We start from the raw sequence: 17,926 nt of genomic DNA, 5'->3' as shown, positions 1-17,926 counted from the left end.
GTCATCTAGATCGTTAATATATAAAGATAACAGCTGTGGCCCCAACACTGAACCCTGCGGGACACCACTCGTCACCGGTTGCCATTCCGAAAAAGAACCTTTTATCCCAACTCTCTGCCTTCTGCCTGACAGCCAATCGTCAATCCATGTTAGTACCTTGCCTCGAATACCATGGGCCCTTATTTTACTCAGCAGTCTCCCGTGAGGCATCTTATCAAAGGCCTTTTGGAAGTCAAGATAGATAACATCCAATGGCTCTCCTAGGTCTAACCTATTTGTTATCTCTTCAAAGAACTCTTAACAGGTTTGTCAGGCACGACCTCCCCTTACTAAATCCATGCTGACTTGTCCTAATCCGACCCTGCACTTCCAAGAATTTAGAAATCTCATCCTTAACAATGGATTTTAGAATCTTGCCAACAACCGAGGTTAGGCTAATTAGCCTATAATTTTCCATCTTTTTCCTTGTTCCCTTCTTGAACAGGGGGGTTACAACAGCGATTTTCCAATCCTCTGGGACTTTCCCTGACTCCAGTGACTTTTGAAAGATCATAACTAACGCCTCCACTTTTTCTTCAGCTATCTCCTTTAGAACTCTAGGATGTAGCCCATCTGGGCCCGGAGATTTATCAATTTTTAGACCTCTTAGTTTCTCTCGCACTTTCTCCTTTATGATGGCTACCATATTCAACTCTGCCTCCTGACTCTCCTGAATTGTTGGGATATTACTCATGTCTTCTACTGTGAAGACTGACGCAAAGTACTTATTTAGTTCCTCAGCTATTTCCTTGTCTCCCATCACTAGATTACCAGCGTCATTTTGGAGCGGCCCAATGTCTACTTTTGCCTCCCGTTTGTTTTTAATGTATTTAAAGAAACTTTTACTGTCATTCCTAATGTTACTGGCTAGCCTACCATCATAATTGATCCTCTCTTTCCTTATTTCTCTCTTTGTTATCCTCTGTTTGTTTTTGTAGCCTCCCCAATCTTCTGACTTCCCACTACTCTTTGCCAGATTATAGGCTTTCTCTTTTGCTTTGATGCATTACCTAACTTCCTTTGTCAGCCATGGCTGCCTAATCCCCCCTCTGATAACCTTTCTTTTCTTTGGGATGAACCTCTGCACTGTGTCCTCAATTACTCCCAGAAACTCCTGCCATTGCTGTTCTACTGTCTTTCCCACTAGGCTCTGCTCCCAGTCGATTTTCGTCAGTTCCTCCCTCATGCCCCTGTAGTTACCTTTATTTAACTGGAACACCTTTACATCTGATTCAACCTTTCTTTCAAATTGTCTGGTATCTTTGAATCTGTCTATATATATATATATATATATATATATATATATGTGTGTATGTTTCTGGAACATACCTCTTCATTCACCTGAGGAAGGAGCAGCGCTCCGAAAGCTAGTGACATCGAAACAAACCTGTTGGACTTTAACCTGGTGTTGTAAGACTTCTTACTGTGCTCACCCCAGTCCAACGCCAGCATCTCCACATCATGTCTTTAAGAGAGAGTGAGAGACCTGGGCCAAGCTTTCCAGAGCCTGCACCCTCCCTGGATTCACTTCATTTCGCTTCAGTTACTGCAAGTGACCAATTGAAGGTCAGAATGAGAAAAGAAATGGAAAGGGGGAGAAAAGCAAGTGTTTTACTCCCAGATGTTGGAGACAGGAGGAGGTTTCAGTCTGTGTGAAGTTCAATCATTTACACAAAGCCCGCGTGCTGATTGGCTGGAGGACTAGAGACCTTCCGGTCCTCCAGCTCTTCCCATTGGTCAAAACGTCACAGGGAGGTCAGGGGTGGGCGCTCCGTCGCAAACTCGCAGCTTCCTTTCTTCCCTGCACATGCGCAGCCCCGGGCTCGGTTGGAGGGGAAGGTCACTGACTGGGTTGTTCCCCCGTCAGACCCTGAGCACCGACCAGGCTGCACGGAAAGAGCTGAAGCGGCTCCCTGTCGGAAGGGAAGACGCGCACCTCCCGCCAGACACCCGCAAATGTCAATATTTTTATTACTTTTCTTTTCACCATTTTTCAAACAATGAAAGCAGCAGAAAAACTGGCGGGAAATGGGCCCAGAGAACAAGAGATATTGCCGCAGAAATACAACCAGACATTGGGAATTCATTCAGAACAGGATATCTGAGGGAGCACAGCCTCCAGATGAAATGTCAGCAATTCAACAACCAGTCAACATGTTCACATAGTGAGTGGGGAAAGCGGGTTAGATTCTATAAAAACAGGAGGATAACAATGCAGCTCACACACCCCAAAGTATTGGCAAACTGACTAACAACATAGTCAAACTTGAAATGGATACATTGAATTCGCTCATGGGAAGCCCAGGAAGAGCAAGCCTATAAAATTGAAACATCTGAATTTGAGGTTGGGTCTCATCCGTTGCAGAATGGGGAGGGCAAATTTTTAAAAATAAGGCAGGATCTGTACAAAATCAGCTGGGAGCAGCCACTTGTAGAAAAATCTACATCAGAGCAGTGGGGTTCAATCAAAAGGCACATGGCGGCACGGTAGCTAGCACCGCTGCTTTACAGCTCTAGGGTCCCAGGTTCGATTCCCGGCTTGGGTCACTGTCTGTGTGGAGTCTGCACAGTCTCCCCGTGTCTGCGTGGGTTTCCTCCGGTTTCCTCCCACAGTTCAAAGATGTGCAGGTTAGGTGGTTTGGCCGTGTTACATTGCCCTTAGTGTCCAAAAAGATTAGGTGGGGTCACGGGGATAGGGTGGAGGTGTGGGCCTCAGTGGGGTGCTCTTTCCAAGGGCCGGTGCTGACTCGATGGGCCAAATGATCTCCTCCTGCACTGTAAATTCAATGATTCTGTGTTCCCATGATAGTGAAGGATGGGAGCAATAAGTCCAGGGAACCCTGGATGTCAAGGGATATCCAGGGTTGGGTAAGGAATTAAAGGTGAGTCTTATCACAGATACCGAGGGCTCAAAGTGGATGTCCTGGAGGAACATAGAAAGTGCAAAGGATTACTTAAGAAAGGAATTAGGAGAGCAAAGAGGGAGCATGGAAATGAACTGTTGGACAAAATAAAGGAAAATCCAACAAAATTTTATAAGTATATTTGGGGCAGGAGGTTGACTAGGGTAGGAGTAGGGACCAATGTGGCAGTGTGTGCATGGAACTGGAAGACACAGGTGAGGTTTTAAATGAGTACTTTGCATCTGTGTTCACTACAGAGAAGGATGATGTAGGTATAGAAATCACGGAGGCACGTTGTGATTTGCTTGAACAACTTGACTTTGAGAGGGAGAAGGTATGAACAGTTTCACCAGGTTTGAAAGTGGATAAATACCCAAAGCCAGATGAGATGTAACCCAGGCTGTTGTGGAAGGCAAAGAAGAAGATTGCAGAGGCTCTGACAAACATTTTCAAATCTTCTCTGGCCACAGGAGAGGTGTCTGAGGACTGGTAGACAGCTAATGTGGTGCCATTATTCAAGAAGGCAAGTAGGGACAAACCAGGAAGTTACAAGCCAGTGAGTCTAACTTCACTGCCAGGGAAACTACTGGAAAACATTCTGAGGGACAGAATTAATCTCCACTTGGAGAGGCAAGGATTAAACAAGGGAGAGCATGTCTTACAAATTTGATTGAATTTTTTGAGGAAGTGACTAGGTTGTAGATGAGGGTAGTGCGGTTCATGTAGTCGACATGGACTTTAGTAAGGCTTTAGACAAATTCTCACATGGGAGGCTGATGCAGAAGGTAAGAGCCCAGGGGATTCAGGGCAATTTGGCAAACTGGATCCAAAACTGGCTTAGTCGTAGGAGGCAGAGGGTGATGTTTGAAGGTTGTTTTTGTGCCTGGAAGCCTGGGTCCAATGGTGTTCTGCAGGGATCAGTGCTGGGTCACTTGTTGTTTGTAGTACACATCAGTGATCTGGATGTGAATGCAGGAGGTATAATTAGGAAGTTAACAGCTGACACAGGAATTAGTGGTGTGGTAAATAGTGAGGAACAAGACCTTAGGTTACAGGACAATATGGATTTGCTGGTTCATGGGCAGATGAGGGGGCAGCAGGGTGGTGCAGGGGTTAGCACTGCCACCTCCCAGCGCCGAGGACCCAGAAACTATCCCGGACACATTCTGGAAATTCACTCCCTTTCTGACAGGTGCTTGTCTGCCTCTCCCAATCTGTGTCAGTTATAATCCCCCCATTAATACTTCTCTGCCTTTGCTACACACTTGCTAAATTTCTGCCTTTATACAATCTAGCACCTCAGAACTGCTACGAGGGGATCGATACACAACACCCATTACAGTTTTAGATTGTTTTTCTTCCTCAGTTCCACTCCTATGGTCACCACTGGATGCTTTCCCCTCATTGTTTCCTCGCTCACCATTGAGGTGGTAGTATTTCTAATCAGTAAGGCTGATCCACGTCCTCTGCCATATTCTCTGTCCCCCCTGTAAACTTTATAACCGGTATATTTAGTTCCCAGTCCTGACCATCCTGCAGCCAATTCTCTGCAATAGCGACAACATCATAATCTTCAACTTGCATTTGTGTCTGCAGCTCATCTAGTTTATTCCTTACATTCCGTGTATTTGTCTATAGAACTCTTAGTCGGGCTGTTCCCCCTGACCGCTCCCTCAGCACTGCTTCTTTGTTAATTGCTTGTTTGTTATTTGCTTGTTTGTTATTTGATTGTTAGTTACTTTTGCTTTAACCAGTACACTACTTGTAGTTTTGTCATTAGCTGCCGTTAGGTTCCTGACGACCTCCCTATTTATCCTTTCCACGAGGACACTGGTCCCAGATCGGTTCAGGTGGAGACTGTCCCAACGGTACAGATCCCCCCTGTCCCAATACTGATGCTAATGCTCCATGAAATTGAACCCCTCTTTTCCACACCACTCCTTTAGCCACGTGTTTACTTCCCTAATTTTCTCATCCTGGGCCAATTTACACGTGGCTTGGAGATTATAACCTTGAGGATCTATTCTTTAATTTTGTTCCTAGTTCGTGATTTTCCCCAAACAGGTCCTCTTTCCGAGTCTTGCTGATGTTGTTTGTCCCAACGTGGGCCACAACAACTGGATCCTCCCCCTCCCTCTCCAATATCCTTTCAAGCCGGTTAGAGATGCCCCTCACCCTGGCACCAGGCAGGCAACATACCATGTGGGACTCTCGGTCCTGCTTCCAAAGGATATTATAGAATCCCCGACAATGACTATTTCCTCCCCCCACTTGAATGGCCTCCTGTACCAGGGTGCAGTGGTCAGCAAGCTCATCCTTCCTACAGTCACTGCTCCGATACTCTGCCCCTCCGAGTCTGCTCCCTGGAGACTCAGCTGTGAATCCCCGAGATAAGGTTTCTGTATTCACAGCTCCGAAACTCGGTCCCTCTGTCCGCTCCCTGGAGACTAGGTATGGGGAATAGGTGCATCAGGCTCTGGTCAGACCTAATTTGGAGTATTGTGAGCAGTTTGGGGATCCGTATCTCAGGATGGATGCACTGGCCTTGGAAAGGGTCCAGAGGAGGTTCACAAGAATGATCCCTGGAATGAAGAGCTTGTCGTATGAGGAACAGTTGAGGACTCTGGATCTGTTTTCGTTGGAGTTTAGAAGGATGAGGGGGGATCTTATTGAAACTTACAGGATACTGCGAGGCCTGGATAGGGTGGACGTGGAGAGGGCGTTTCCACTTGTAGGAAAAACTAGAACCAGAGGACACAATCTCAGTCTAAAGGAACGATCCTTTAAAACACAGATGAGGAGGAATTTCTTCAGCCAGTGGGTGGTGAATCTGTGGAACTCTGCCGCAGAAGGCTGTGGAGACCAAATCACTGTATGTCTTTAAGAAAGAGATAGATAGGTTCTTGATTAATAAGGGGGTCAAGGGTTATGGGAAGGAGTCAGGAGAATGGGGTGAGAAAAGTATCAGCCATGATTGAATGGCGGAGCAGAGTCGAATGGCCGAGTGCCCTAATTCTGCTTCTATGTCTTATGGTCTTGTGGTATTGGAACCGCGGTATTGGGGAAAGAGAGAACAAAGAATGGTCCAAAGAAATTAGAATTATCTGTTCTGAACTTCTATCCTGGACTGAGTGTTAACTTTTGTAAACTCCTTTTACAGATTTTAGAAGACGAGGAATTGCAGACAGAAATCTCAATTGTCACGTCTCGGTCTTACAGACTCACTCGATACTTGGGATCTGAATATCATCGGCCTTTGAATCTCGAAGGAGAAATGTTTGCCCGATCTGTCGGCATCAAACATTTTAAACATCAGTGTGATTGGAAAAGCACCGAGACACACGCACCCGAGTGAGAGTGTTCCAGAGCACTGACTGTGGAAAGAGCTTTAAACAGTTACACAGCCTGAAAACACATCGCACCATTCACAGCGGGGAGAGACTGTACACGGGTTGTGTCTGTGGACGAGACTTCATGTCCAACATGGAGAGACACGAGGAGATGCAAAACATGAGGAAACCGTGGAAATGTGGGGACTGTGGGAAGGAATACAGAATCCCATCTCAGCTGGAGATTCATCGACGCAGTCACACTGGGGAGAGGCCGTTCACCTGCTCTGTGTGTGGGAAAGGATTTACTCAGTTCTCCAGCCTGAAGTCACACCAGCCAGTTCACACTGGGGAGAGGCCGTTCACCTGCTCTCAGTGTGGGAAAAAATTCAGTGTTTCATCCCAAGTATTGAAACACCAACGAGTTCACACTGGGGAGAGGCCATTCTCCTGCTCTGACTGTGGGAAAGCATTCACTCAGTTCTCCAGCCTGAAGTCACACCAGCGAGTTCACACTGGGGAGAGGCCGTTCACCTGCTCTCAGTGTGGGAAGGGATTCACCAAGTTATCCAGCCTGAAGTTACACCAGCGAGTTCACACTGGGGAGAGGCCATTCATCTGCTCTCAGTGTGGGAAGAAATTTCCTCGCTTATCCAGCCTGAAGAGACACCAGCGAGTTCACACTGGGGAGAAGCAGTTTACCTGCTCTCAGTGTGGGAAGGGATTCATTCAGTTGTCAGACCTGAAGACACACCAGCGAGTTCACACTGGAGAGAGACCATTCACCTGCCCTCAGTGTGGGAAGGGATTCACTCAGTTATCCAGCCTGAAGACACACCAGCGATTTCACACTGGGGAGAGGCCGTTCACCTGCCCTCAGTGTGGGAAGGGATTCCCTCGGTTACCGGACCTTAAGAGACACCAGCGCATTCACACTGGAGAGTGGCCATTCACTTGCTCTCAGTGTGGGAAGGGATTCAGTGATTCATCCAACCTGCGGACACATCAGCGAGTTCACACAGGGGAGAGGCCATTCACCTGCGCTCAGTGTGGGAAGGAATTCACTGACTTATCGAACCTAAAGAGACACCGGCGAGTTCACGCTGGGTAGAGTCCGTTCACCCCTCAATGTGGGAAGGGAATACATGATTCATCGCACCTGCTGACACACCAACAAGTTCCCAGTTGATTACAGAGGTTGGATTCTGCTGTTATTGTTTCTGCTTCAATTACATCAAGGACGGCATTTTGTTCATTCTAACTGTTGGTCAATGGGGAGGGTCGCAGGATTTCTTTCTGTTAGACTGGCCGGTCTCATGGCTTTGTCTCCAGAGGGCTGATGCTCTTCGAACCTTGTTGCGACTACCTTGTTTTAAATTTCACAAGGATCACAGAGTGAAGGGGTATTTGGAAGTGAGAAGATATTTAGTTTGCATTTCTGTTTGGATGCCCCCCAAATCCTGCCACATTGCCATGAAGATGGGCCCTGGTGGTTACATGTTTTTTTTTGTTTAATTTCTCTGGGTGTTTCGCACAGAAGAAACTATCAGGGTGTGGGGGGGCAAGTTGTTGGAGGTGGACTGGGAAACCACATTAAATGGGAGACAGGCAATAGCTAATATTTAAGGAATTATATATCTACCGGGGGGTCAGTTAGCTCAGTTGGCTGGATGGCTGGTTCATGATGCGGAGTGCCTCCAATAGCCGGGGTTCAACTGTTGTACTGGCTGAGGTTATCCATTAAGGGTCCACCTTCTCTACATTGCCCCTCGCCTGAGGTGTGGTTACCCTCAGGTTAAATCACCAGTTATCTCTCTCTCTCTCTCTCAAAAGGGAGATCAGCCTCTGGTCCTCTGGGACTTTGGCAACTTTCATTTCACACACATACACCAAATATAGATTCCTTCAGGGAACAAAAATCCAACCGGAAAAGTGATGCCACCGTGGCTAACAAGAGAAGTTAAAGATTCCATTAGATCAAAGGAAGAGACTCATAAAGTGGCCAAAATAGTTGTAAAGCCTGAGGATTGGGAACTTGTTTTAGAATTCAGCAAAGGAGGACCAAAAGAAACTGAGGAGGAGAAAATAGAATATGAGAGCAAACTGGGGAGAAACGTAAAAACCGACTGGAAAAGCTCCTATAGGAATGTGAAAAGGAAAAGATTAGCAAAGACTAAGGTGAGTCCATTCCAGGCAGAGAGAGGAGAGTTTACCATGGGGAATAAGGAAATGACAGAGAAACTAAACAATATGTCTATCTTCACAGAGGAAGATACAGAAATTATCCCCAAAACACTGGAGAAGCAAGGAATTAGTGAGCACGAGGGAATGAAAAGGATTAATATTTGTAAAAAGTGGAACTGGAGAAATTAATGTGGTTGAAAGTTAATAAATCCCCAAAAGCTGCTGCTCTACATCCCAGAGTGTTGAAAGAGGCGGCTGGAGAGATAGAGGATACATTGGTGATCATCTTTCAAAATTCTATAGATTTTGGAATGGTTCCTGCAGATTGGAAGGTGGTAAATGTAACCCCACTATTTAAGGAGGGAGAGAGAAAACGGAGAACCACAGACCCATTAGCCTGACATCAGTCTGAGGGAAAATGCTACAATCTATTATAAAGGATGTGATAACATACGAATTAGGAGCAGGAGTAGGCCACTCGGCCCCTCAAGCCTGCTCCATCTTTCAATAAGTTCTAAGCTGATCTGATTGTAACCTCAACTCCACATTGCCGCTGACCCCCAATAACCTTTCACCCCCTTGATTTTCAAGAATCTATCCAGCTCCGCCTTCAAAATATTCAAAGACTCTGCTTCCACTGCCCTTTGAGGAAGAGAGTTCCAAAGACTCCCAACCCTCTGAGAGAAAAAAGTTCTCATCTGCCGTAAATGATTATCCCTCAAGAGGAAACATCCTTTCCACATCCACCCTGTCGAGGCCCCTCAGGATCTTATACGCTTCAATCAAGTCACCTAAAATCCATTGGACACAGGCCCAGCCTGTCCAATCATTCCTCATAAGACCAGCCTCCAATTCCAGGTACGAGTTCAGTAAACCTTCTCTGAACTGCTTCCAACACATTTACATCATTCCTTAAATGAGAGCAATACTGTACACAGTGCTCCAGATGTGGTCTCACCAATGTCCTGTATAAATAAAGCATAACCTCCCTACTTTTGTATTCAATTCCCCTCACAATAGACAATAACATTCTATTAGCTTTCCAAATTACTTGCTGTACCTGTATACTCGCCTTTTGTGAATCATGCTCTTGGACACCCAGAACCCTCTGAATCTCAGAGCTCTGCAATCTCTCACCATTTACATAATTTTTATTATTCTTCCTGCCAAAATGGACAATTTCACATTTTCCCACATTGTACTCTATTTGCCAGATCTTTTCCCGCTCACTTAACCTATCTATATCACTTTGTAGTCTCCTTCTGTCCCCTTCACAATTTACTTTCCTACCTATCTTTGATCATTGGAACATAGGAGCCGGAGTTGGCCATTAAGCCCATCGAGCCTGCTCACCATTCAATAAATAGGAGCAGGAGTTGGCCATTCAGCCCGTCGAGCCTGCTCCATCATTCAATACGATCATGGCTGACCATCCACTTCAATGCCTTTTTCCCCACACTATCCCCATATCCCTTTGTGTTATTGGTATTTAGAAATCTGTCAGTCTCTGCTTTAAACCCACTCAATGACTGAGTTCCCACAGCCCTCTGGGGTAGAGAATTCCAAATAATTGACAACCCTCTGAGTAAAGAAATGTCTCCTCCGAGACCTGTCCTAAGTGACTTCCCCCTTATTTTGAAATTGTGTCCCCTGGTTAGAGTGGTTTCACAGGTCGGCGCAACATCGAGGGCCGAAGGGCCTGTACTGCGCTGTTAGGTTCTATGGTTCTGGACTCCCCAATCAGGGGAAACATCTCACCTGCACCTCCCCTGTTTATTCCATTCGGTATTTTATAGGTTTCAATGAGATCACCTCCCATTCTTTAAAACTCTAGAGAATACAGGCCCAGTTTCCTCTATCTCTCTTCATAGGACAGTCCTGCCATCCCCAGAACAAGTCTGGTGAACCTTCATTGCCCTCCCTCTGTGACAATAATACCTTTCCTAAGGTAAGGGGAGTAAAACTCCAGCTGTGGTCTAACCAAGGTTCTATACTATTGAAGCAAGTCTTCACTACTCCTGGACTCTCATCCTCTTGTGATAAAGACCAACATCCCATCAACCTTCCCAATAACTTGCTGCGCCTGTATGTTAGCCTTCAGTGACTTATTGATGAGGACACCCAGGTCCCTTTGTACATCTACACTTTCTAATCTCTAACCATTTCAGAAATACTCTGCTCATCGGTTCCTCCTACAAAGTAATAATCTTACATTTTTCCACATTATATTCCACCTGCCATGTCCTTGCCCACTCACTAAGTCTGTCCAAATCCTCCTGGAGCCGTTTTACATCTTCCTCACAACACACATTCCCACCCAGCTTTGTGTCATCTGTGAACTTGGAAATATTATATTTGGTTCCCACATCCAGATCATTGTATAAACTATGAACAGCTGGGACCCAAGTACTGAACCTTGTGATACCCCACTAGTCACAACCTGCCAAGGGGAGAATGACCCATTTATTCCTCCTCTCTGTTTTCTGCCTGTTAGCCAATCCTCAATCCATGCCAGTATATTACCTCCTATCCCATGTGTTTTCATTTTGCAAACTGACCTCTGGCGACACAGTGGTTAGCACAATGCCTCACAACGCCAGACACCGGGGTTCGATTCCAACCTTGGGCAACTGTCTGTGTGGAGTTTGCATATTCTTCCTGTGTCTGCATTGGTTTCCTCCGGGTGCTTCGGTTTCCTCCCACAGACCCAAGATGTGCAGGTTAGGTGGATTGGCCATTCTAAATTGTCACTAGGTGGGGTTACGGGGATAGGCTGGGGTATTGTGATTAGGTACGGTGCTCTTTCACAGGGTCGGTGCAGACTCGATGGGCCAAATGGCCTCCTGCACTGTAGGGATTGTTGATTCTATGAGCTCCTGTGGGGTGTTTATCAAAAGCTTTCTGAAAATCCAAGTGAACTACATCCACAGACGCCCCTTTATCAATTCTGATAGTAACATCCTCAAAAACCTAAATGGTTCATCAAACATTATTTCCGATTCCGAAATCCATGTTTGATTTTTTTAATCCACCTACCTGCACATCTTTGGGTTGTGGGGGTGAAACCCACGCAAACACGGGGAGAGTGTGCAAACTCCACACGGACAGTAACCCAGAGCCGCGATCGAACCTGGGACCTCGGTGCCATGAGGCAGCAGTGCTAACCACTGCACCACCAAGCTGCCCTCTAAATGCATGTTTATTCTTATCCAGGTGTCCATTTAGCACATCCTTTATAATAGATTCTGGTATTTTCCCAATACTGATGTCAGGCTAACAGTTCTGTAGTTCGCCATTTTATCTCTCCCTCCCTTCCTGAACAGTGGGGTGACATTTGCTACCTTACATCTGCAGGAACCATTCCAGAATCTATAGAATTGTGGAAGATGATCATCAATGTATCCACAATCTTTATATCATCACTTTTGACTGGTTCTGAGACATATAGAACATTACAGCGCAGTACAGGCCCTTCGGCCCTCGATGTTGCGCCGACCTGTGAAACCACTCTAAAGCCCATCTACACTAATCCCTTATCGTCCATATGTCTATCCAATGACCATTTGAATGTCCTTAGTGTTGGCGAGTCCACTACTGTTGCAGGCAGGGCATTCCACGCCCTTACTACTCTCTGAGTAAAGAACCTACCTCTGACATCTGTCATATCTATCTCCCCTCAATTTAAAGCTATGTCCACTCGTGCTAGACATCACCATCCGAGGAAAAAGGCTCTCACTGTCCACCCTATCCAATCCTCTGATCATCTTGTATGCCTCAATTAAGTCACCTCTTAACCTTCTTCTCTCGAACGAAAACAGCCTCAAGACCCTCAGCCTTTCCTCATAAGATCTTCCCTCCATACCAGGCAACATCCTGGTAAATCTCCTCCACACCCTTTCCAATACTTCCACATCCTTCCTATAATGCGGCGACTTCAGTTTGGCTTTCTGGTGCAGAGTAAAGTATAACCGTGGAGTGGAATTTTAGATTGTGTAAAAGGACAAAAGTTCTATTTTATAAATAAAGATGTAGGTTTCTGGCAAAAATAGTGTTTCGTTAAGGTTGCTTCTGAGGCATCACGGTGATGCAGTGGTTAGCACTGCTGCCTCACGGCGCCGAGGACCCGAGTTCAATCCCGGCCCCGGGTCACTGTCCGTGTGGAGTTTTCACATTCTCCCCGTGTCTGTGTGGCTCACACCCCCACCAACCCAAAGATTTGGTGGATTGGCCACGCTAAATTGCCCCTTAATTGGAAAAATTAAAAACAAAATGTTGCTTCTGGTTTGTTTGCTGCAGTAAAACCCATAAAACCGTAAGGCCTGTTGTGTGATCCTTTCAACTGTTGAGTTGGAATTGATTTTTTTTAAAGTTACTGATCTGTACAGAGATCCTAATCCACAAGTTTTGACTTCCCATTTGAGCCTCAGGCAGTTTTCTGGCTCACTTCTCGTGTCAGTGACAACCAGGAGATGGAGCTGAGGGCTGAATTTAGTTGAGAACAATGGGGCCTGCACCCCAGTTGGGAAACTGCCATGGATGTCGCACTAAGAGAGACCGGAATATGCTGGAGGACTGACGGGGAAATGGACATCCAACCAATTAGGACACAGGACAGGGTGACCAGGGATGGTAGTGACGTGACCCCCGGTATTCAGTGCCCCTGTGTCCAAAGTGGGGAGTCACGGGAACAGAAAAACCATTTGGGTTCTAAACATTGCGAACATCCTTTTACTCTGCTTGCTATAAGTAATTTCCTGTTAGTTTTTTTAACCATGTTGTTTCATTAATCAACAATTAATCGTAACAATATTTGATTTTGCTGGATTTTTCATGATTAGATTGATGTAGCTCAGGGAAAGTGAGTGAGAGGAGTTGACAGGCTCTTTCACAGAATACAAGTCCCTCTAAGGTGATTGGCAAAGGAACCAGAGGGGAAGAGTAGATTTGATTTTTCTTTTTTATAAAATAAATTTAGAGTACCCAATTATTTATTTTCCCAATTAAGGGCAATTTAGCATGACCAATCCACCTAACCTGCACATCTTTGGGTTGTGGGGGTGAAACCCACACAGACATGGGGAGAATGTGCAAACTCCACACGAACAGTGACCTAGGGCCAGGATTCGAACCTGGGTCCTTCACTCTGCAGTCCCAGTCGGGCAGCACGGTAGCATTGTGGATAGCACAATTGCTTCACAGCTCCAGGGTCCCATGTTCGATTCCCGGCTTGGGTCACTGTCTGTGCAAAGTCTGCACATTCTCCCCGTGTGTGCGTGGGTTTGCTCCGGTTTCCTCCCACAGTCCAAAGATGTGCGGGTTAGGTGGATTGGCCATGCTAAATTGCCCTTGGTGTTGGGTGGGGGATAAGGTGGAGGTGTTGACCTTGGGTAGGGTGCTCTTTCCAAGAGACGGTGCAGACTCGATGGGCTGAATGGCCACCTGTACTGTAAATTCTATGATTCTATGATAACCACTGCGCCACATGCCGGCCCTATGATTTTTCTTTTGACACATAAAATGGGGTTCGGGGAGTCAATTTTGATTGACTCATTTATTAAGGCTCCTTGAGGGAGTAACATGGGATGTCAATAAAGGGGAACCTGCAGATGTGGTTTATTTCGGTTTTCAGAAAGTATTTCCCAAGGTGCCACATCAAAGGTCACTGCACAACAAAGGAGCTCATGGTGTAGACTAGAGGGCAACATATAGAGGATTGGTTAGCTCACAGGAAGCAGAGAGTGGGTATAAATGGGTCATGTTTGGGTTGGTAAGATGTGACAAGTGGAGTATCACAAGGATCAGTGCTGGGCCCTCAACTACTTGCAACTATTTATATTAATGAGTTGAATGTGGTTAAATTTGCTGATGACACAAAGAGGGATTGGAAATTAATTTGTCAAGTGGACTTCAGGAGAATGCAAAGGCCAACAAATAGATTAAGTGAGTGGGCACAAATTGACAGATGAAGCATAATGTGAACGTGCCCACTTTGGCAGAAAGGATTAAATAAAACAACATTATTTGAATGGAGAGAGATTACAGAACTCTGAGGTACAGAGGGATCTGGGTGTCCTGGTACAGGAATCACAAGTTAGTTTGCCGTGTTACGACACCTTGGGCTAGTGCGCGGTCAATTCCAGTCCCACGTGCCCCGGAGTCACAGCACTAGTGAATTAACCAATAATTCTTATAAAAATACCCTATGTCTTTGGCCCTTGGCTGCTCAGTAATCAGTCACCATGGTTGCAAATGTAAATACGATTACTGTTTATTTATAACAAGAACAATAATAAAATATGCAGCAAACACAACTGATTAACTATAAGCCAATTCCTAATTCCCACTTTAACCTGCCCCCAGCCTCTAGACACACATAGACAGACAAACACAGAGGGGTGGAAAGGGATAAAATCATAAGTGAAAGAAATTCCTTTTTTCAGATGATGTTTTCTCGCACACTTTTCTTCACCGCAAGCTTGCAGATTAAAGTCTTTAGTTTACAGCCTGAAGTGATCTTCTCTGTAGATTAATTTGTTCAGGTTCTCTGTAGTTTAGAAATGCAGTACTCACACTTTTCGGGAGAGGCACCTCACCTCTTTTCAAACGTTTCTTTCAGTTTGTGATTTGTATTCGGATCTCCATGGTTTCAGCAATACAGCACCCACAGGCTACCTGGGAAGAGAGATAGCACTCACAGCTGCTTTCTGGAGAGAGTTAATCAGTTCTGCCATGTGTTGCTAGAATCAAACTGAAAGCTTGGTCTCTGAAAAACATCCCAGTGGGATAGGATCCAATCACCGCCTGTTACCTCGGAGCACAGCCTTTTGGGCCAATTCATTGGCCACCAGCGAATCAATCAAACCGAGTCCCAACCCCAATTCTCACACTGGTGCCTAAGGATCTGCAGCTCCAGTTTAAACCGGCACAGACGCCTGGATTCTTCTGCTTGAATTAAAGATACAGGCTGCTTGCCTTAAAGTGACTTGTCCATTAATCATCCATGGACCAAAAATGTAACGGCAGAAATAAAAGAAAGGGGGAAATAAGGTTATGAAAAGAAAGGGCCCTTCCAGCTGGTACAGCAAGTGATTAGGAAGGTGAATGGAATATTGTTGTTTATTGCAAAGGGAATGGAATATAAAAGTTGGGCTGTTTTGTTGCAGTTGTACAGGGCCTGGATGAGACCATGGGCTGGATTCTGCACTGGCTGGATTCTCCATTGCGCCGGCAGCGAACCCTAATGGGAAACCCCATTGGCCAGCTGGCGGGATGGAGAATAACACCGCTGGTGGGGGCACGCCACAGGATGGAGAATCCTGCTGCTGGCGGGGCACACCACAGGACGGAGACTCCCGCGGCTGGCAAGGAGGCGCCTCAGGATGGAGACACCTGCTGCTGGCGGGGGCACGTCGCAGGACGGTGAATCCCGCTGCTGGCAAGGATGTACCACAGGACGGAGAATCCTGCGGCTGGTGAGGCCGCGCCGCAGGACGGAGAATCCTGCTGCTGGCAGGGACCCGCCGCAGGATGGAGAATCCCGCTGCTGGCAGGGACCCGCCGCAGGACGGAGAATCCCGCTGCTGGCAGGGACCTGCCGCAGGATGGAGAATCCCGCTGCTGGCAGGGACCCGCCGCAGGACGGAGAATCCCGCTGCTGGCAGGGACCCGCCGCAGGATGGAGAATCCCGCTGCTGGCAGGGACCCGCCGCAGGACGGAGAATCCCGCTGCTGGCAGGGACCTGCCGCAGGACGGAAAATCCTGCTGCTGGCAGGGACCCGCCGCAGGACGGAGAATCCTGCTGCTGGCAGGCATCCGCCGCAGGACGGAGAATCCCGCTGCTGGCAGGGACCTGCCGCAGGACGGAGAATCCCGCTGCTGGCAGGGACACGCCGCAGGACGGAGAATCCCGCTGCTGGCAGGGACCCGCCGCAGGACGGAGAATCCCGCTGCTGGCAGGGACCCGCCGCAGGACGGAGAATCCCGCTGCTGGCAGGGACCTGCCGCAGGACGGAGAATCCCGCTGCTGGCAGGGACCCGCCGCAGGACGGAGAATCCTGCTGCTGGCAGGCATCCGCCGCAGGACGGAGAATCCCGCTGCTGGCAGGGACCTGCCGCAGGACGGAGAATCCCGCTGCTGGCAGGGACACACCGCAGGACGGAGAATCCCGCTGCTGGCAGGGACCCGCCGCAGGACGGAGAATCCTGCTGCTGGCAGGCATCCGCCGCAGGACGGAGAATCCCGCTGCTGGCAGGGACCCGCCGCAGGACGGAGAATCCCGCTGCTGGCAGGGACACGCCGCAGGACGGAGAATCCCGCTGCTGGCAGGGACCCGCCGCAGGACGGAGAATCCCGCTGCTGGCAGGGACCCGCCGCAGGACGGAGAATCCTGCTGCTGGCAGGGACCCGCCGCAGGACGGAGAATCCCGCTGCTGGCAGGGACCCGCCGCAGGATGGAGAATCCTGCTGCTGGCAGGGACCCGCCGCAGGACGGAGAATCCTGCTGCTGGCAGGGACACGCCGCAGGACGGAGAATCCTGCTGCTGGCAGGGACCCGCCGCAGGATGGAGAATCCCGCTGCTGGCAGGGACCCGCCGCAGGACGGAGAATCCCGCTGCTGGCAGGGACATGCCGCAGGATGGAGAAGCCAGCTGCTGGCAGGGACCCGCCGCAGGACGGAGAATCCTGCTGCTGGCAGGGACCCGCCGCAGGACGGAGAATCCTGCTGCTGGCAGGGACCCGCCGCAGGACGGAGAATCCTGCTGCTGGCAGGGACCCGCCGCATGACGGAGAATCCTGCTGCTGGCAGGGACGCGCTGCAGGACGGAGAATCCCGCTGCTGGCAGGGACCCGCTGCAGGATGGAGAATCCCGCTGCTGGCAGGGACATGCCGCAGGACGGAGAATCCCGCTGCTGGCAGGGACCCGCCGCAGGACGGAGAATCCTGCTGCTGGCAGGGACCCGCCGCAGGACGGAGAATCCCGCTGCTGGCAGGGACTCGCCGCAGGACGGAGAATCCTGCTGCTGGCAGGGACACGCCGCAGGACGGAGAATCCCGCTGCTGGCAGGGACTCGCCGCAGGACGGAGAATCCTGCTGCTGGCAGGGACTCGCCGCAGGACGGCGAATCCTGCTGCTGGCAGGGACCCGCCACAGGACGGAGAATCCCGCTGCTGGCAGGGACCCGCCGCAGGACGGAGAATCCCACTGCTGGCAGGGACCCGCCGCAGGATGGAGAATCCCGCTGCTGGCAGGGACCCGCCGCAGGACGGAGAATCCCGCTGCTGGCAGGGACCCGCCGCAGGACGGAGAATCCCGCTGCTGGCAGGGACACGCCGCATGACGGAGAATCCCGCTGCTGGCAGGGACTCGCCGCAGGACGGAGAATCCCGCTGCTGGCAGGGACACGCCGCAGGACGGAGAATCCCGCTGCTGGCAGGGACCCGCCGCAGGATGGAGAATCCCGCTGCTGG

At 48.7% G+C, this 17,926-nt stretch overlaps 1 protein-coding gene across 1 annotated transcript in view; it reads left to right on the top strand.

The window, feature by feature from the left end:
• The first annotated feature begins 1,598 nt into the window (after positions 1 to 1,598).
• The window catches only part of LOC140419977 (uncharacterized), a 35,090-nt gene continuing 18,762 nt past the window's right edge, over positions 1,599 to 17,926 (top strand). Inside the window, exons 1-2 of the mRNA XM_072504013.1 lie at positions 1,599 to 2,204; positions 6,103 to 7,318. Of these exons, the coding sequence (XP_072360114.1) occupies positions 6,417 to 7,318 (902 nt within the window). The 5' untranslated portion in view covers positions 1,599 to 2,204; positions 6,103 to 6,416. The remainder of the gene's footprint in view (positions 2,205 to 6,102; positions 7,319 to 17,926) is intronic.

Source organism: Scyliorhinus torazame, chromosome 5 (genome assembly GCF_047496885.1).
Source record: "Scyliorhinus torazame isolate Kashiwa2021f chromosome 5, sScyTor2.1, whole genome shotgun sequence".
Taxonomy (NCBI): domain Eukaryota; kingdom Metazoa; phylum Chordata; class Chondrichthyes; order Carcharhiniformes; family Scyliorhinidae; genus Scyliorhinus; species Scyliorhinus torazame.
The sequence above is the reverse complement of the archived record's forward strand: the minus strand, read 5'-3'. Positions and strand labels throughout refer to the sequence as shown.